General features: G+C 29.7%; 8 protein-coding genes across 8 annotated transcripts; 5 read left to right on the forward strand and 3 right to left on the reverse strand.

Annotated features, from left to right (window-relative positions):
* Positions 1-474: 474 nt before the first annotated feature.
* On the forward strand, positions 475-1,578 carry PWA37_002645 (elongation of very long chain fatty acids protein; the record flags this gene model as incomplete). The annotated part of the gene is made up of 1 exon (XM_064859201.1): positions 475-1,578. One exon carries the CDS (start codon positions 475-477, stop codon positions 1,576-1,578), a length of 1,104 nt encoding a protein of 367 aa, XP_064714010.1.
* Positions 1,579-2,248: 670 nt separating this feature from the next.
* VID22 (Vid22p) lies at positions 2,249-5,635 on the reverse strand (the record flags this gene model as incomplete). Its single annotated transcript, XM_064859202.1, has 1 exon — positions 2,249-5,635. The coding sequence occupies one exon, from the start codon at positions 5,633-5,635 to the stop codon at positions 2,249-2,251; it is 3,387 nt and encodes a 1,128-aa protein (XP_064714011.1).
* Positions 5,636-8,596: 2,961 nt separating this feature from the next.
* On the forward strand, positions 8,597-9,700 carry STP3 (Stp3p; the record flags this gene model as incomplete). The annotated part of the gene is made up of 1 exon (XM_064859203.1): positions 8,597-9,700. One exon carries the CDS (start codon positions 8,597-8,599, stop codon positions 9,698-9,700), a length of 1,104 nt encoding a protein of 367 aa, XP_064714012.1.
* A 145-nt stretch (positions 9,701-9,845) lies between these two features.
* PSY3 (Psy3p) lies at positions 9,846-10,487 on the reverse strand (the record flags this gene model as incomplete). Its single annotated transcript, XM_064859204.1, has 1 exon — positions 9,846-10,487. One exon carries the CDS (start codon positions 10,485-10,487, stop codon positions 9,846-9,848), a length of 642 nt encoding a protein of 213 aa, XP_064714013.1.
* A 432-nt stretch (positions 10,488-10,919) lies between these two features.
* Positions 10,920-12,038, reverse strand: FBP1 (fructose 1,6-bisphosphate 1-phosphatase; the record flags this gene model as incomplete). Its single annotated transcript, XM_064859205.1, has 1 exon — positions 10,920-12,038. The coding sequence occupies one exon, from the start codon at positions 12,036-12,038 to the stop codon at positions 10,920-10,922; it is 1,119 nt and encodes a 372-aa protein (XP_064714014.1).
* A 1,957-nt stretch (positions 12,039-13,995) lies between these two features.
* SEC61 (translocon subunit SEC61) lies at positions 13,996-15,435 on the forward strand (the record flags this gene model as incomplete). Its single annotated transcript, XM_064859206.1, has 1 exon — positions 13,996-15,435. One exon carries the CDS (start codon positions 13,996-13,998, stop codon positions 15,433-15,435), a length of 1,440 nt encoding a protein of 479 aa, XP_064714015.1.
* A 916-nt stretch (positions 15,436-16,351) lies between these two features.
* Positions 16,352-17,563, forward strand: CSR1 (Csr1p; the record flags this gene model as incomplete). The annotated part of the gene is made up of 1 exon (XM_064859207.1): positions 16,352-17,563. One exon carries the CDS (start codon positions 16,352-16,354, stop codon positions 17,561-17,563), a length of 1,212 nt encoding a protein of 403 aa, XP_064714016.1.
* Positions 17,564-18,146: 583 nt separating this feature from the next.
* On the forward strand, positions 18,147-20,348 carry CTF3 (Ctf3p; the record flags this gene model as incomplete). The annotated part of the gene is made up of 1 exon (XM_064859208.1): positions 18,147-20,348. The coding sequence occupies one exon, from the start codon at positions 18,147-18,149 to the stop codon at positions 20,346-20,348; it is 2,202 nt and encodes a 733-aa protein (XP_064714017.1).
* Positions 20,349-20,428: the final 80 nt, after the last annotated feature.

Genomic DNA, 20,428 nt, shown 5'->3' on the forward strand with positions numbered 1-20,428 from the left:
TAGTAGTATAGCTTCATATATACATCCAATGGCCTCTTTCTACTGCACATATTCTATGTAATATCTGTCTTACTGGTTAATCACTAAAGAATATTTCCATGGTATATACGTGTATTTATTCTTCAATTATTGCTTTTTTCGTTTATTTTTCCTTCTATATTTCGTTATTGTGTTTTTGATGTAAAAATGGATACGTTTATTTATTTTTTATTCTCGAGAAATCGAAAAAATTTTTTTTTCAAACGCTCGAAGACTGTTTTGATTTTGTGTTTATTTGTACCACATTTAATTATTTTTTTTATCGATGGATGAGTATGGTGTCTATTCCAAGAGGCATTGGATATTTTTAACGCTTAATTTAGATTTTGTATGCTATATTTATGGTTATTTCTCCTTATGCTTAATATGATTTACCTTTGAAGAACTACTTGTTTCCTATCTCAAATCAAAGACTATCGGATATCAATCTAAGAAATGGATACTTCTGTTAATCAAACCATGGCATTTGATGCTGCCAAAATTTTCAATGAATTGGTGAACAATTTTGACTTTGCTGAATTTATGGAAAAGAACTTCAACATCACTGAAATCCCAGCCTGGGTTTCTGTTCACTCCCCATCTGTTGATCATCCATTTGGTCTTGAATTATGGCCAATATTTTCTAAAGTATTTGAATCTATTGTAGGTTATCCAGCAGAAGATTTTGAATTTATTTACAACAAAACTTTCTTAGCCAATGGTTACCATGCTATCGGTATTATCTTATGTTACTATTTTGTCATATTTGGTGGTCAAGCTATCTTAAGAGCTGTTAATGCCAAACCAATCAAAATTAACTTCCTTTTCCAATTACACAATTTATTCTTAACTTCAATTTCCTTAATTCTTTTACTTTTATTAGCTGAACAATTGATTCCTATGATCTATCACAATGGTTTGTTCTGGGCTATATGTGCTCCACAAGCTTTTGCACCAAAATTGATCACTTTATACTATTTGAATTATTTGACTAAATTCGTTGAATTGATTGATACTGTTTTCCTAGTCCTAAAGAGAAAAAAACTTTTATTCTTACACACCTATCACCATGGTGCAACTGCTTTATTATGTTACACACAATTGATGGGTCACACCGCTGTTGAATGGGTACCAATCACTTTGAACTTAGGTGTTCACGTTGTTATGTACTGGTACTATTTCCTTTCCTCGTGTGGTATTAGAGTCTGGTGGAAACAATGGGTCACTAGATTCCAAATTATTCAATTTTTGATTGATTTAGTGTTCGTTTATTTTGCCACCTACACATTCTACGCTAATAAGTACTTCCATAATATCTTACCACACAAGGGTACATGTTACGGCACTCAAGATGCCGCTGCTTATGGTTATTTGATTTTAACTTCTTACTTGGTTTTATTCATTTCTTTCTACATCAATTCTTATAAGAAGAAGGGTGTTAAGAAGTCTAAATCCAGTTCCAAGAAATCTGCTTCAAAGAAGTCTTCTTCTGGTTCTTCTAAAAGCAAGATCTCTGGCTCAAAGAAACATGTTACCAAGGCTACTTCTAGAAAAGCTTAAATTGAAATTCAGCAAGAATAAAAAAAGTGAATAAAAAATATTGAAATAAAGTGAAAAAATTAGAAAATTTATGGATATTTCTAGAAATTGAGATGTCACCAATTTGATTCAACGGTCATCGTTAACAAAATAGACATTTATGTTTTCACATTTATTTTTTTTGTTCCTCTATCATTTTTTTAATCTTTATTTATTTATTTTGAATATGTTATCTTCTTTTTATTGTTACGTAGATGAGTTTGAATATTGAAATGATAACATTGTATTTTATATAACGTATATTTATAAAATGTAAACAAACAATGAAAATGTATGATTAGTTTTAAGCACATTATGTGTATTAACATCTATATTATTTATATTTGGGTATCTACTTATTTCAACATTCTAATTTTATATGGCTATGCCTTTAAGGTGAATTACATACTATTCATGGCAAAAAAGAAAAAAACAAAACAGAAGTACGAAAACTTCAAAAGATTCTGATCAGTGAACCAAATAAAATCTTGTGTATTTTATAGTACATACTTAATAATATAACGATAAACTAAAATTACAAATATACATATATAAAGGATTGTATTGTATAACGACAAAAGAGGGATGATGATATAATAAGGGAAAAGAGAATGAAATAATTTAAAGTCACAATATACTCTACACCAAGCATTCAGTCATATTGAGCTATAGTAGCCAATGTATCCACATCATAATCAACTTTACCAGCAGAAAATTGTTCATTGAATAATCTGATCTTAACAATATCCTCTAAATAATCATCACCTAGTTTTGGAATAAAATTATTTAAAAACTCATATTCAATTCTTCTAGAAGTTGAAGATTCAGTTATCATAATCTTTAACAGTAATCTAACAATTTTACCTGCATCATTGGCCAAATATTGGTCCCAAAATGCAGTACAAACTGGGATATGAATATCTAACAGTTGGTCTACTTCTGTCATGTCTTCAGTATTGTTTGAATTATCAATTATCTTCTTAAAATGGCCTTCAACACGAACATATCCAGTTTGTTCACAGTAAGCTTTGTAAGACAATGGTACAATAGTATTAACGGTAGACAAGTATTCGTATAAATCTTCATTGATTATATGATCTAAGATTGAATCAATTTCTGTTTCAATAATCTTGTTTTCATTGCCATTGAAAAATCTACGATTAAGGTTATTAATATTAGTGTTATTATCATTTAACAAATTGGAACCAGAAGTTGATTGATTATTATCCCCATTGCCACTAACATTACTAGTATTATTATTGTTGCTATTAGAAATAAATTCGACTGTAATGAATCTCTTAATAATACTACGAATAATCTTACCAACCTTATTAACAATTTCAGATAAGGATACAGTTTTGAAAACGTATTCTAGAATGTCTCTATCAAATAAAGTGGCAGGACAGCAGAATAATGCTAACTGATTCATTTTATCATCCAATAATGATTTCTTATATTTTAGAAGAACAGTTTGGATTCTTCTAAAGATGGTGACTAAGGTTTGAATCTTACAATCATCGATGATTTCAGTCAATTGCTTTTCGATTGATAAAATTGTAAAAAGGATATAGATGAAATTCAATTTTTTGGTAGCACCAAAAAATATGATCAATTTATTAATTGATTTAATGAAATCTAGTAGTACTGAAATAACATCAAAATCAATTTCTTTGAAATTTTCACATTGTAAACCAGTTTGAATATTTAAAATAATTTGTTTCAAATTAATAAAAGTCTCTAATGTGGATTGTGCTGTCGAATAGAAATATTTGTCGAATCTTTGTAAAATTGGGCCATTGATCTCATTGAAAGTATCCTTGTACATTTGGTCGAATCTTTCTAACTGCCATGGATTAGAATTTAACTCATCATAAAACTGGCTGATTCTATTAAAAATTGATTGTGTGTTATTAGAAATCTTTACATTAGAAAGGTCCACACAAGCATCCAACAGATGTTGCTCAGCGTCATTAGAATAGTAATTTTTAGGTTTGAAACAGTTAGCATCATTTTCATTGGCTGCGGATACTGTCATTGTATTTTGTGGGTCCAATAATGAGTTGCCAGTTATACCATTGCCATTACTAATATTATTATTACTGTTTACTGGTGTTTCTGTAAAAGAAGAAGTTACATTTGCCGATGTATTATTATCAGTAAAGATGGGTTTAACAATTTCAGATAGAATAGATATAATACAATTATGGATTGGAATATTATCACCATGTAAGATATTAGAATAACCTAAGTGACCCGTATGAGTCAAATCTGGTCTAGAGACAGTCAAGGATAAAGTTGACTTACTCAAAGTTGGAATCCTTTGATAAGCATCTAACAATTGATTTCTTACAGTGATGGTATTGATCAGGTTAGATTTAGATAATTTTAAATTCAATGGGATTGTTTTCAAACTGTTGTTATACATATCATAGTATTGTAAAGAGAGAACGTTAATTGGATATCTTTCTTTACTCAATTTATTATTCCAAACATTTGATGTCAATGAAAATAGAGTGATCTTGTTAATTTCAGTTAAGAAGAAATGTAATCTATTAGTTAAGAAATTGGATCTTTCAGACAAATCAGTAGATAAATTGTCTACATCGATGATCAGTTGTAAATCTAAATCGTTTCTAACAGTAGTACGCTTAACAATATCATTAATTTGATTGGAGATGTATCTAATAGTAGATTTGACATTGGATTGGTTTGGGAAATATGGTTTAGACAATTTTGAATATAATAATTTCATTGCAGGATCATTAATGAAATTGATTGATAAATTTTGGGATGCTATAATTATAGCCATTAATTTAGATAATGGGAAAGAATTTTGTCTTTCTTGAATCACTGGATCCACAGTTTTCACACTAAATGGTACAATAGAGGCGATACCATCAGAATCTACATAATTGGTGTTGGTAACAGTAGTACGAGCGTTACTATTGTTGTGACTATAATTGTTAGTACTATTACTATTATTATTATTGTTGTTGTTGTTGATATTATTAGCATAATAGTTGTTATAATAAGCCATAAAATCAGAAGAACTTTTATTAGGGATGTTATAATGATTCTTTAAAGGATTAGTTTGAGCAAAAAGTTCTGGTTTATCAGCATAATAAGAGACAAGCGGATCCAAACGATGGATTTTTCTTAAATGTTTTTGTAGTTTCTTAGTAGTTTGTAAAGAGTCATTGCTACTGGTGTTATTTGTAGTATTATTGGAATCATTAGAAGAAGTAAATTTTTCCAAAATTTCACCACAATGTTTGCATTTAACAATACTTAAATTCTTATCTATACCCAAATAATGGGTCCAAAATTTAGCTTTAGTTTTTCTAAGAAGATGAATTGGAACCCATTCTCTTATTCCATCAACAACGATTTCATCACTGACAAAATTATTATTAGGTAAAGTGGATCTGTGCAAGGTAGCAGCTGCGGCTGCGGCTGCAGAAGTAGTGGTGATCGTAGAGGTGGTGGAGTTGTTGTGGATAGTGTTATCAGTTGTAATTGTCATAGAAGCAACATCTGTAGCAGCAGATGAATTAACAATAGTAGTTTTACTTGTAGACAAATCATTATTGACTTGAGTATTCTTCATAATAGCATTACCGTTGTCGTTCTCATCATCATCATCATTCTCTTCTTCTTCCTCTTCTTCTTCTTCTTCTTCTTCGTCAGCAGGTTCGTCATCCATGTCACTGAATTGTGAATGGTTTTGATCATTAACTTTATTTTGTGTATTGACAACAGAAGATAATTTATTATTAGTAGTACTGGTGTGATCTGTAGTAATACCTGTGATAGGAAAGTTAGAATTTGGGACAGATGGAACACCATTAGTTGCGGAACCAACATACAATGGATTATTATTATTATTATTATTGTTATTATTATTGTTAGTTAAGGGTGGTAGAACTAATCCACCTTTGTTAGAAGAGTTGTCATTTGGAATGGATGAAGAGATATTATTGATACTATTAATATTACTGGTACTTTCACCAGTGCTCATATTGTTTGTATGATTATCCATGATATATATCAATGGTTTATAGTATGATTAATATCACTGAACGTATATTAATTTAATCTAGTGTATTTTTGTAGATATGTGTGTGACTATGTGACTGCGTTTTCTGTAAGTAATTGCACTAATGATTTAAAATGTAATATAGGATAGATATGATTAAAAAAAAAACAAAAACAAAAACAAAAACAAAAAATAAAGGTAACTGTAATCTTTCAAATATACGTGTTTCATTTGTTTATTCTTCTAATTCAATGTTTAAAATGACACGAAAGGGAGAGAGTGAGAGAGAGAAGGAAAATAGTGAAAGAAATAAAAAAAATAAAAAAACCAAAAAAATTTTCTGAAAATTTTCACTCATGCCCCTTTTGATTTCAAAATTTTGCCAATCAAATGTTAGATCAGTACTTCATGAACCCTACACAACCCTATGTAACTCTCCCATCATACTTAATACGATTTCTAACTCCCATACAGTTTTTGGCAGTTTTAGGTATATCGTTAGACACGAATGGAATCATCTTGTTTGCTGAGATTCATTCCGCGGGGTTTTTTTTTTCTTTAACACCTGCAAAAATCTGTTCACCCATACACCCACATTTCCCCACGCTATCCTCTAGATTTTTTCCTTATGTCTTGTTTTTGCTTGTTTTTGTGTTTTTTTTTTATTGTTTTAGTTCCACCGAAGTTTAGATAATGTTGACAAAAATGAAAAAAAAAAAAAAGAAAAAAAGGGAGTTGGACCAACAGCCACTCACAAAACAACGCCTTCTACAGTGCGGCATTTACACATCCACAGATAACCTAAACAGGAAATCAAGTTGTAGTTACAAAATAAAACAAAATAAAAGACAAAAAGAAAAAAAGAATAAAGAACAAAGTAGGAGGCAAGGTTCCAGACAAAGCACTATTTCTTCTATTATCTTATTTCCATTTCTTGTGTTTCCAGTAAGGCTGGAAAAATAACGGTACTGCTGTGAAAAAAAAAAAAAAAAAAAAAAAAAAAGAGAGGAAGAAGAAAAAGTAAAAAGAAGTAAAAAATGAAACAGGAAAGGTTGGGTAACAACATATTAGTTTGTGTTTTCTCAAGAGGCATAATTATTTAAAATTAGGGTTTTGTAAAAAAAATGTCTTGGAATCATTTTCATTTACCATGGATTTCAAATACAACTTTCAGATAAATTAAAAATAATATGAAAGATGATTTAACAGTAATTTTTATCTCCTTGATAAATTTCCTTCTTTTGTTGGTGTTTAATAAAAAAACACTAATACACATTAGGTTTGAGTTTAAAGGAAAAAAGAATAAAAGCAAAGGTACTTTACAAGATGATAGGGCTGTAATACATTTTGTTATAAAAAAAGAAAAATAACACTTCTGTGAGAATTTTCTCGAAGGGAAGAAGGAGAAGTAGTAGACAAACCGTCAATGGTAGAATAATTTCTTACAAGTGTACCTTCTACTTTCCCTTTTTCTTTTTTGCTTCTTTCCTCCCTCTCTCCCCCCCCCCACGCTAATGGCGGTGACAATAAAACAAACAAAAACAATCGACACTAATCAATAGATGGAAAAAAAAAAAAACAAAACAAAACAAAAAAAGAAGTGGAACGGCTGTTTTTGTTTTGTTGTTAAGCAGAAGAAAAAAAAGAAAAAAAGAAAAACAAGATAAGTATGCAAGATCATAATACAAATAAACAAACAATATCCTCTCTTCCCTCCTCCTCCCCCTCCTTTTCCTCCTTATCATACCGCGGGATATTATATGTTGATGTCATTAGCCAAATACAGAACGATCAATTGATGACAACAAATCTTTTTGGGTAATGGTTCGGGTCCATGGAACTCTGAAAAGAAAAAATAAAAAAAAAAGGACAGAAAAAGAAGAGTAGCTATTATTTCCTTTGTTTTTTTTTTTATTTTACATCTTAGTGTGTTTCATTGGATTTTTTGGACTACTATGTAATATAATACAATACAATACAATACAAAATAATATAATATAAAATAACATAATATACTATAATGTCTAGTAAGTGGTGTGGTGGAATGTTAATGGGATTGGCAGTGTCAATGCAGGAGTATAGACATGTGAGAATACAGTATGAGGCATATAGATGATGGGATTCAGTGTGCATAACTTGGAAAGAGATGGTTTTGACTGATTTCGACTAGCAAAAAACATTTTCCATGCTCTATATGGTTTTGTCCACTTTTTCAACCTGTCTTCCTGGGACGTCAGGTTATTGTGATTGGAAATATACTACAACTCAACTAACCACTTGATTGTTTTTGTATTGTTTTCTTGTTTGGACTCTACTATCTTGTTTCTTTTTTTTTTTGTTTTTTTGTTTTCTTTGTTTTCATGTATATGTATATATAATTGCAAATAAATATCTATTTATATATGTACAATTTATATATATATATATACATATATATGTATACAGGTATGTATGGATCAAGTGGCTGGTTAGTAAGCATTACACTTGAAAAAAAAAAGAGATTTGGCATAAGTTGATTAGCGTTGTTGTTTGCGTATTCAAGGACTTTTACCTGTCACCTGTTTTGTTTTTCTTTCTCTTTTCTTCCTTTTATCATATGCTTGTTCTTTATCGGAAATCACGATAGTATAAATAAAACAAAATATTATAGATTCTATTCCATTATCCCCATCGAGTTTGGCTTTTGATCAGTGCTTTGTCCGTCTTTCTTCTAATTTAAATATTTAGTATAGTCTGCATTCATATTAATGTCATTAATACTATACCAAGTATTTTAACTATCACTCTAAATATAATTCATAAATATCAAGTCCTTTCATTTTTTTTTTTTTATTTCACTTGTCAAAAAAATAATAATAACAAGAGCAGAAAATCTATAGAATAGATAAATTTAGATTATTATAAATATACACAGATACATACACATATACATAGAGATAAGTGCAAGAAATTACGATAAGGAACATGTCTAATACTTCTTTGCTTAATGAGTTACATTTAAACAACTATAACTTCCACTCAATAAATAATATACCGTCAACTAACAATACCCATAACAACATGAATATGAATATGAACATGAACATGAACAATATTCCCTTGTCAAGAAACAATTCTACTATATCACTAGATAAATATCATGAACCATCTTCAATCGAAAAATCTAATTTACTGAAGAAATATAATAGTTCGAATCTGAATTTAAATTTAAATTTAAGCATAACTTCAACATCTTCCTCCTTAGATAACCAACAGTCCTTATCTAGTCAACTACATTCTTTTAATAGTTTTGCTTTACCTCCCATCTCTTCTTTCGATAATTTAGTTAGAGCTGCTGAAAGACAATATAATAGTAGTACCATAAATAATAATAATATTAATATTAATATAAATAATGTTAACTCTAATAGCAATTCTAATTTATCTAATATTAACCCGCTTTTAAGAAGAGAACCATTACATAAAGAAATCATACTGAAAAAGAATGAAAATGCAAATGGTGCTAAAAAGATAACAGGTAATAAGATAAATAAGCCAAGAAGAAAAAAACAATGTCCTATGTGTTTGAATTATTACGCTAACCTCTCCACGCATAAATCTACCCATTTAACCCCCGAGGATCGTCCTCATCGTTGTACCATTTGTAACAGAGGCTTTGCTAGAAATAACGATTTGATCAGGCATCAAAAGAGACACTGGAAGGAAAATAATCAAATAGATTCAAATATGAGTGAACATGATAAATTGATGACCTTACATAAAATTAAGGGTACTTTTAAATGCCCCTTCAATTCAACTTTGATCCAGTTAGACATGGAAATGTATCCTTACAAGTCTCGTCCTTTGATGTTTGAAACCTCAAATTGTCATCAAACAGGTATTTTCTCTCGTTGCGATACTTATAAGAACCATTTAAGAGCTTTACATTTTGAGTATCCTCCTGGAACAAAGAAAAAGGATAGAAACTCTACTCCTGGTAGATGCAGAAATTGTGGTGCCAAATTTAATAATGCTGATGAATGGTTAAACAATCATGTTGGTGAAAATTGTGGATATTTTTATCACTAAACAAAATACTCTTTTATCTATTCCTATATATATGTATATATATATATATATACCCTACCTTATTTATAGAATTTTTTTCCTATGTTTATTAATGTAATAATGCAAAATACTTTATGTTCAGAAAAGAATGATCCTTTATACGGTTTCACTTTAATTGGTGAAATTTATTATTGTCATACACTAATATTGTTTCCATATTATTTAAATAATAAAGAGGGATTCTCGTAGGATACTTGCTCATGCCAGTCGCATCCTTAAAAGAAATTGTCTTTACCCAGCAGCCATATTTAAATTGTATCCTTTCAAGTACTTTGCACAATTTGTTGAATAGTTTTAAATTTTCTGGATCAAATGAATATATGGATAAATTATCGATAATAATGCCGTATAAGACCATATCTTTATAGTTATCAAATAAATATTGACCCATCAGTATCTCATTATCAAGAAATGCTATTAAATTTTGGAATTTTATATACTTAGAATCTTTGATGATATGAATATCAGTTTTCCGTAATTGATCCTCTGCCCTATCCTGATTCCTAACATTATCGCCCCATACATTTAGTAGATCAATGACTAATGTCAGTTTACAAGTGGGTCTATTACTTGAACTGGTTTCAGTGGTTGCAAGTTCTTTTCGTTGATGTATCCATTGATAAGATTTGTTTTTTATTTCGTCTAGTATTATATGGACCAAACCATTATGAGCTATTGGTTCTTTATGTCGTGGAATTGTAATATATTGAGAAATTGGATATATCCTACAATGTGCTAAAATGTCCATGTTTAATATATTATCACCATTGATTTATGTTTAACTTCTTTCTTCTTCTTTTTATTTCTATTTCTTTCATTTTAAGTGGATATGTTTGATGGATTTCTTTGAAACATAATAATCATTATCACTAAAAAAATGTAGCTGTTCTGGTACAAGTCTACTAATTATGATGCTTTTATTTGCCTATGTTTTCTTTTTTTTTTTCATTAGACTTAGTGTTAAATAGGAAAGAATTAAAAGCAAATCAAAAGACAAAAAGAAAAAAAAAAAGGAGATAATTAAATATTTATCTTTATAAAAAATATAACAACGGCCGAAAGAATATATTAGACGAGTAAATAAATACAGAAATGTGAATATAAATATGAATGTGAATGTGAATGTAGATACTAAATAGTCAACAATACCAAAAAGCAATAATAAAATACCCATGTACAATTAGTTTTTACCGATATGAGCCAAATATTTGTTAACTTCTCTTGGAGAACCGATCCAAATTGAAGTTCTGTCATGAATATGCGTTGGTTTTAAGTCCAGGATTCTTTCTCCCTTGTCGTTTACAGCAAGACCGCCTGCCTGTTCAACCAACATTGCCATAGGAAACGCTTCATATAGTAATCTTAATTTACCATTAGGATTTTTTTTATCACCAGGATAAGAGAATAGCCCACCGTACAGGAAAGTACGATGAACATCAGCTACCATGGAACCTACATATCTTGCAGAATATGGCCCTATTGTCTTCCACTCTACTTCATCTTTCTGTGGATACTTTAAAGTCTCGATAAAGGATTTGATTTTTGGAGACCAATGATATGAGTTACCTTCATTAATTGAATAAATTGGACGATGTTCGGGTATTTTCAAATTTGGATAAGTTAAGATGAATTCTCCTAAATTATTATCCAACGTGAATCCGTCGACACCGTCACCCATGGTCAACATTAAATGAGTGGATGAACCATACATGGCATAGCATGCACCGCACATTTCCCATCCGTGGCGTAGTACATCACTTGTTGTACCTTGAGAACCTGGTAACATTCTGAAGATAGATACAATAGTACCGACAGAGACACCTGCATCTAGATTTGAAGAACCATCAATTGGATCGCAACAGATAGCATATTTCGAGTCGTTACCTTCTAAGATGATTAGTTCTTCTTGTTCTTCGGAAACAATGCATCTAATTATTCCGCTTGATTTCATTGCATTAATGAAGATTTCATCACCTAAGACATCTAGTTTTTTCTGTTGATCACCAGTGGAATTTCTGTCACCTGTTATACCGATTAGGTTGATCAATTCGGCTTTTCTAATAGTCTGTGAAATAAATTTAAAGGCAAATTGTAATGCATTTAACACTTGAGAGAAGTCCCCCTTTGCATTTGCGTGCATTTTTTGATTTTCTAAAATGAATCTTGGCAAGGTAATGATATCTGTATCAACGTCAATATTTGGTTTGTAATCACTCTTTTGTGAACATTTTAAGCCCCTTATTATTTTGTTTCTGGAGTCATTATTTGAATTTAATAGAGTTGTTGATGGGACAGGCATATTTGTTTTACTAAATTAATATAGGAATATTGATTTTATTTCTGAATGGTGAATGTGAATGTGGATGTGGAGATATGCTTTACACAATTATAACTAAAAATATTTGGAGGTGAGGGGAGAAGGATTTGTTTGCTATGGTTATTTATATGGACCAGTGACGTATGTTGGTAATATTGACAATTATTCTACTAGTACAAAGAAAGAAAGAGAGAAAAAGGTGTTATATATGATCTTAGGAATACTAGATTACACACACACACATATATATATATATATAGAAGATTTCTAGTTATTTGAAGGTTTAAGAATAGTAACCCTTCTTCTCCTTTTATAACTAATACAATAAAAACAAATAAAATCAAATTAAATTAAATTAAATCAAGAAGTCTACTACTGGAAAATAGAATAAAAAATAAAGCCCTTAGAGTTCTATTGGTTTAAGTAACTATTATTTATTCTTTGTTCCTTTGAACAGGAGAATAGACTATTATCCTAGGTTTTTATAAAAGAGGCGATCTAGTTGTAGACAACAATAATTGGTTAGTGTTATTTACTACTGTTTGTGCCATGTATGGAGAGAAAGGAAGCGTTAATGAAGAGATATTATTTCGTTTTGCTTTGTTTCGCTTTTGCTTTTGACATTGTTATAATGGTATGTTTTCCGTTCGTCCGAACCAGCTGTGGATCGTGGAAAATCAGCCAGAATTGGAAATATTTATTTGTTTATTTGTTTGATTCTTAATTTCTCTTATTTTTATTTTAATGTGTGAGGATATCTGCCTTTATAAAATAGAGAACTTGAAGAATATGGTAAATTTTTAGTGAAGAAACATTAACTAGCTGCTCACATTTGACAGAGTCACTATGTTTTTACAAACTGTACAGTGATGCTTAGACAATATACCTTATTCTCCCTAATAACGTTTCTTTATGATTAGTGTATGGCACCGTATCAATAAAAGACATTGTTGAATCTGTGTTGTAAACGCTGATGTTGTGTTATCTAATCTATTATATATTATATACAAGATCACCCTTTATAAGTTCTATAATTTTGTCCAACGTAGCTTTTCAAGTATATGATCTTGCATTCTCAAGGGTTTTACAGCATAAATAAGTGAAAAACGAAAAAAAAAAAAAAAAAAAAAAAAAAAAGCATAAAAAAGAAAAGTAGGAACATAACAGTAACCCTGAATAATAAAACGGAATTTATCAGGTGGTAACTTGTTAACCCTAATGAAAAGTTTTTTGGTTCTAGGGCTTTCGTTCTTTTTTTTCATTTTGTATTTTTTTTTATTTTTGTCCCTTTGTTTGTTTGTGAGTTCGAACTGTGGTTTTTTTTTTTGTTTTGTTCTTTTCGTGTTTTATTTTTTTTTTTTGTTTTTTTATCGCTCCATCTTCAAGAAAGTTTTTTTCTGTTTCTTTTTCTTGTTTTTAGATGTTGTTGTCCATATCGAAGGGGAAAAAAAAATGAAAATTGAAAAATAAATAAACAGAAATTGGAAAGCACCAAAAAATTCGACTTCTTTAGTTGTATACTAACTTTGCTTGTTTATCTTATAAGCACGTAGACTAAGTTGTACTATTCTCAATTATTATACTTCTATAGCTACTGCTGCAGATCTCTTCAAAAACACCTAGTTCTAAGGAAAAGTTCCGATTGATCCCATTAAGCTACATAGATTCGAATAGGAGATAATTGCGTCTTTTTTTTTTTTTTTGGTTAACTCTATTTCCCTTTTGTTTCTTTCACTTCACTATTATCATCCTTTTTTTTTGTTTCTTACCTTATATAACTCATCCATTCATTATTACCTCCCCCTCTACTTTGGATTACAAATAAATAACTGTCGAAATAGAAAAAAAAAAAAAAAAAAAAAAAAAAAAGAAAACAAATTACATTAAAATTCAATAAATATATTAGCATATAATATTCAGATCATAACTTATTTTCACAATGGCTGGTCGTATCCTTGATTTATTCAAACCTTTTGAACCATTCTTAATTGAAGTTGTCGCACCACAGAGAAAAGTTCCTTATAACCAAAAGATCATTTGGACTGCTGTTTGCTTACTGATCTTTTTAATATTAGGTCAAATCCCATTGTATGGTATCGTCTCCTCCGAATCATCCGATCCATTATATTGGTTAAGAGCCATGTTGGCCTCAAATAGAGGTACTTTAATGGAATTAGGTGTCTCCCCAATTATTACATCTTCAATGATTTTCCAATTCTTACAAGGTACACAGTTATTAACTATTCAAATGGATAACAAGCAAGATCGTGAATTATATCAAATCGCCCAAAAAGTTTGTGCTATCATTTTAACCTTTGGTCAAGCTTTGGTCGTCGTCTTAAGTGGTAACTATGGGAAGCCAAGCGATATTGGTATTGCTATCTCCTTATTGTTGATTTTTCAATTGATGTTTGCCTCTTTTATTGTCATGTTATTGGACGAATTGTTATCCAAGGGGTATGGTTTAGGTTCAGGTATTTCACTTTTTACTGCTACTAATGTCGCTGAACAAATTTTCTGGAAGGCTTTGGCTCCAACCACTATCAACACCGGTCGTGGTAAAGAATTCGAAGGTGCAATTATTGCATTTTTCCATTTGATGTCAGTTAGAAAGGATAAGAAGAGAGCATTAGTTGAAGCCTTCTATAGAGCCAATTTACCAAACTTGTTCCAAGTATTGGCTACCGTTTTTGTGTTTTTATTTGTTTTATACTTACAAGGTTTCAATTATCAATTGCCAGTTAGATCCACAAAAGTTAGGGGTCAAATTGGCACTTATCCTATTAAGTTGTTCTACACCTCAAACACACCAATTATGTTACAAAGTGCTTTAACATCAAACGTGTTTTTGATTTCTCAAATGTTGTATCATAAATTCCCAAATAACCCAATCATTGCATTATTAGGTGTCTGGGGTGTTAAACCAGGTACTCAAGGTCCACAAGTCGCATTATCTGGGTTATCCTACTATTTACAACCAATTGATTCCTTTAAAGAAATGCTACTTGACCCAATCAAGACAGTCATCTATATCACATTTGTTCTTGGTACATGTGCACTTTTCTCAAAGACTTGGATTGAAATTTCCGGCACTTCACCACGTGATGTTGCCAAACAATTCAAAGAACAAGGCATGGTGATCAATGGTAAGAGAGAAATGAATGTTTATAAGGAACTAAAGAAAATCATCCCAGTGGCTGCTATGTTTGGTGGTGCTACTATCGGTGCATTATCAGTTGGCTCTGATTTATTAGGTACTTTAGGTTCTGGTGCCTCCATCTTAATGGCTTCAACCACTATATATGGTTATTATGAAGTTGCTGCTAAAGAAGGTGGATTTACTAAGAATTTAGTGCCTGGTTTCTCTGATTTAATGTGATCAGGTATTGAGTGGAATAATAAAAGTTAGAGAAAATGAAATAGACATCCCGGATGATCTCTTCCAATATTGCGTTATTATCATTTTCTTTCACCTTCGTTATTATCTTTGTTTAGTATATATATATATATATATTTTTATTCTTTTTTATATATTTTTTTCTACCTTGTTACTACTGTAAGTAATATACTACAAGATGCTTGTTATACTTAGAAAGGCACGAATAACTTACTTTCTTCAAATGTTATTTGCCTATTAAAGGCAGTTGGAGATATGACTACATATACGGGTAGTTCTGATAATACGGTTTACTTTAAGCATATAGCATGTGGATGTATATATATGTTGTTTTGTGAATGTGTATAAACATTTGCTTTAGAGAATTTAATGGAATCGTCTTTAATAGATAAACCATAATAAAACAGCAGCTTTGTTGAATTTTGTATTGTATTTGTTTCGTTTAGAACTTCTTCGAGCATTTTCTATTTTTATTTTTATTTTTTTTTGTTTTTGTTTTTGTTTCATTCTTTCCCTTTTTCCATTTTTATTTAACGAAGAAAATTTGCCTATAATGGGAAGAATAGGAAGATTCAACAATAAAGGAACAGAAACATGTCGAACGCATAAAGAAAGAAACAGAGAGATCTTATATTATGGTGTATAATGTGTGTTTTTTTTTTTTTTTGACAGACATTGTGCAGCTGTTGGTTATTAAACTAGCGTCTTAAATATTTAATATGGCAATTAGCTCAAAAGGTGAAATTTTATCATTCTTTGCAACCTTTCTTATTTGACTGGTTGATTGGCTGATTTGTTGATTGATTAGCTTAACTAGTTTCTCTCCTCACAAACGTATATAATTCGTTACCAGTATTATTAAGGCATTAGCATTTGTATATTTTCGAATTATCACATTATGTCTGAACTGACTACCGTTAAATCTAACTATTCTTCATTGCCCTTCCACCAGCAACTAATTTTGAAAAGAATTTGGGCCCATCTCTTCAATCTCTGGAATGTTCCTGTTTCTGGCACATTATATTTATTCGATTTACAAGGCTCGTTATCAGAACAAGAAAATGAAGATTGCATTGGTGAACCATTAAATGTGGGAATAAAGCATTCCGAATTCGAACACTTGGATATCGATTCAGGTGTTTTATATTCTGAATTTTGGGATATGCTAAGAGTGGAATCTCCAGATTGCCATCTTTTGAGATTCGCTAAAGCTAGAAACTTTCATATTAATAAAACTATCCACATGTTATCTAAAAATTTCAAATTCCGTCATCAACATCAACTAAATAAATTACTAAATAATGGTGAATATAAAATTTTCACAGAAAGAGATGTGAACCCAGGTGTTGTTGTCTGTTTAGAGAAACAAAAGGCCGTATTATTTGGCCAAGATAATCAAGGTAGACCATACATTCTAGTTAGACCTAAATTACATTATTCAAAAGATCAAACGCAATCAGAACTGGAGAAATATGCCCTATTAATCATTGAAATATCTCGTTTATTTATGAAGGAGGGTTCAATTAGCATATTATTTGATTTAACTGATTTTTCTTTATCGAATATGGATTACACACCAGTGAAGTTTATCATATCATGTTTTGAGGCGCACTATCCAGAGTCCCTAGGTTCCTTATTTATTCATAAAGCTCCTTGGTTATTTTCTCCGATCTGGAATATTATTAAAAACTGGTTGGATCCGGTAGTAGCTTCAAAGATTACTTTTACTAAAAATATCAAGGAATTAACTAAGTACATTGATTTAGATCAGTTACCTACGTATTTGAAAGGAGAAAATGATTCAATAAACCTAGATAAATATACTCCACCAGACGGGTCAAAGGATAATTTATTACATGTTAAAGAAGATGATGGAGATGATTATGATTACAAAAAGAAAATGACAGTTTTAAAGAAAAGAGATCAATTATTGAAAAAATTCCAGGATTTAACTATTCAATGGATTCAAACTAAAGATGAATTTGAATCACAAAAACTTTGGCAACTTAAATGTGAAATTGGTGAAGAATTGTGCCAAAATTATGTTCAGTTAGATCCTTATATTAGATCTAGGTCATCTTATGATATCATCGGTACTTTAAAAATGTAAAATAATATAGAAGAGTCAAAAAAACAGATGTTAAGGATACTATTTTATTATTTTGTTGGTATTCTCCTTTTCTGTGCTTAATGATAGATTTATGTTTAAAATATATAAAAACAAGCACTTGTATACACATACATACATATATATATATATGGAATATTTTCTTACTATTTGGGTGTAATTTATTCGTTATCAGGGAAGGTTTATACAGAATTTTTCTATATATTATGTCTCTTTAACAGTCTCTTGCTCTTTGTTTGTCTCTTTGTTTATTCCTTCCTTTAGAAGAAAGAAAAAGAGAGGAAATATGCATAAAACACGAAATAAAGTTGAAAAAATAAACATAAACAAAAATATTTTCGAAGATTTGATCGCTTGACACTTTGCGATTCCATCGAGGCCAGAGATTTGTCTGAGGAATAATCTTTAAAGACTGTAGATTATGAGATACACACAGTGACACTAAACACTGTTCGATAATACTTTGTTCTCGTTTTATTTAGACAATTCAATTCGTTCTTTTTTTTTTTTTTGAATATATAACTGCATACCACATTACTATTATCTAAATGGCCTATGGATTATAATGGTAAGTCCAAGAATATACGAAGCAGTTAATGAATTGTTGGATTCAAATTATGCTACTCCTCAATGGGAAATAGATAAATACTTAAAGACTTTATATTCAATATCAAACAGACATGGTATACCTACAGATCTTTTGCCAAATCTTTTGAACTTTTTATTTTACAATACTGTTGTTTCAATAAATACAAGATTAAAGATCATAAGAAGGAATTTATTACCAAATGATTACATATCAAATGAAGTATTTCATTTTATTATTGTACGACTAGGTAATGCGAAGGATAATAATATTGACAAAAATATTCAATGTGCTATTTGTAAGTGGTTATTGAACGTTTACTTCTTATTTCCTGAAAGAATACTTGACTCTGATAAATCAATATTAATATATTTGTGGAAGTATGAATATTTACAAAGATATATTACATATTTTATTGTGTGGAGTACCAATACAAAATATGATATTAAACTTTGGAAATTAAATATGTTAGATAAAGCTTCGAAAAAACCTGTTTATTCATCTTCAGATATTAATCTGACATTAATACTAAAACGATATTTGACACTGTTAGGTAAATCTGAGGTTTTATCCAATTTATTACAAAAGAAAATTAATTCAGGTAGATTACAAAAATTACAAGATTTACAAGCTTTAGAATTTGATGATAAGTTTAGTAGTAAGCTAATAAATGTTCTCTCAAGGGAAAATCCAAATAAATTTGGAATTGATATAATTAAGAAACACCAAAATATGTTATTGGATATGTTAAAAGATTCGGAGACACATACAAACACTTTAAGATATGACAGAAGAAAATTACGTAATAGTTTGTCTCCATTGTATGAAGTGAAAAATATCTCACAACTTCAGAAAAATTGGACAAAACTAAAATTACCAATTAATGTAGAGACTCTTTTCATGGCACCTCGTCATAATCCTGTGATCCAATTTTATCCAATGGTTGTAGTAAATAACCCGAAATATAATTCTAAAAAGGAACAGAAAATGAGTAGAGTTCAATATTTGTATTCTCTTAATTCTTGGGTTGAAGTTAATTTGAAAAGATGCTTTAATGATATAACAATGTTGGATGAGGAGAAGACTCCAATAATTAAGACTATAATATTTAATTGCCAAATTTTTGATGATTTGCAAATGACAGCAATTGATACATTTTTAACGTTAGAGAATTTACTATCTAATGAGAATATTGTAATAATATTAATAATGTCACTGTTTCCCATATTAAAACCTCCAATCAATAATTTTCTAGACTTTAGAAATAAAATACTGAAATTTTTAGCAATTTGTCATTTAACATATAATGATCAAAGAAATAAAAATGGGAATAGTAAAGTATTTCCTCTTATCTGTAGTGCACTTCTTTCTATGACACAGAATTGGTTTCTTACATATCCCAATGATCACAAGATTACTGATTTTGCATTTATATTATTGGCTGATATAAGAAAACTAATACTTGCAAACATGAAATATTCCATAGAAGATCGATTCTTATCAATGACATTAATTAAATTAGTAACTAATTTAACTGAGATTACACCTATGTATAAGACAATATCTTCTGGTACAGCTCTACATTTTGATAAACTAGTATTAAATAGAGACACAATTCACAAAATGGTATTATTGGATGACCCTTTGATATTAAATGCGTGTTGTAAATATTTAATTAAAATGACGGATGTTTTGATCAATCATCCTCAATCTGGTAAATTTATTGAATTACAAAATCAATATATTTTAGATATCACGAACTATCTTTGGAGAAATAAAATAATGGAAAAACGTAAACTTTTTAATATTCCTACTGAATTTCTGAAGCAGATTTTAGATAATTGTTTTTTCCCTGGCGTTAAGAATAAAGATAAAGCTGTTTTTACAATCACTGGTATTCCGGCTATGTCATTTATATCGATTAAAGCACTAGAAGTAATAGAAAAGAAGGAGTACGTTAAATATCATTATGATAGGTTATTAACAGAAGAAGATTTTGCATTATTTAAAAAATATATTACAGAAACAAACATTGAATGGATGTCAAATGAGATTGATCTAGTTTCATTGAAGATTTCAATTTTAAAAGAAATATTCAATATGCAACCTTATAATGAAATTGCAAAATTTTTATTCGCATTTTTAAAGAGTCTTTCAAAGTATAATCATGCAGACAAATAAATGTCAAATTATTTACAGGATTTTGTATGTCTATATATGAAAATGAATGTGTATCTTATATATATTTTGTAAAGAATCAA

Source organism: Arxiozyma heterogenica (genome assembly GCF_036370985.1).
Source record: "Arxiozyma heterogenica strain weizmannii chromosome Unknown scaffold_21, whole genome shotgun sequence".
Taxonomy (NCBI): domain Eukaryota; kingdom Fungi; phylum Ascomycota; class Saccharomycetes; order Saccharomycetales; family Saccharomycetaceae; genus Arxiozyma; species Arxiozyma heterogenica.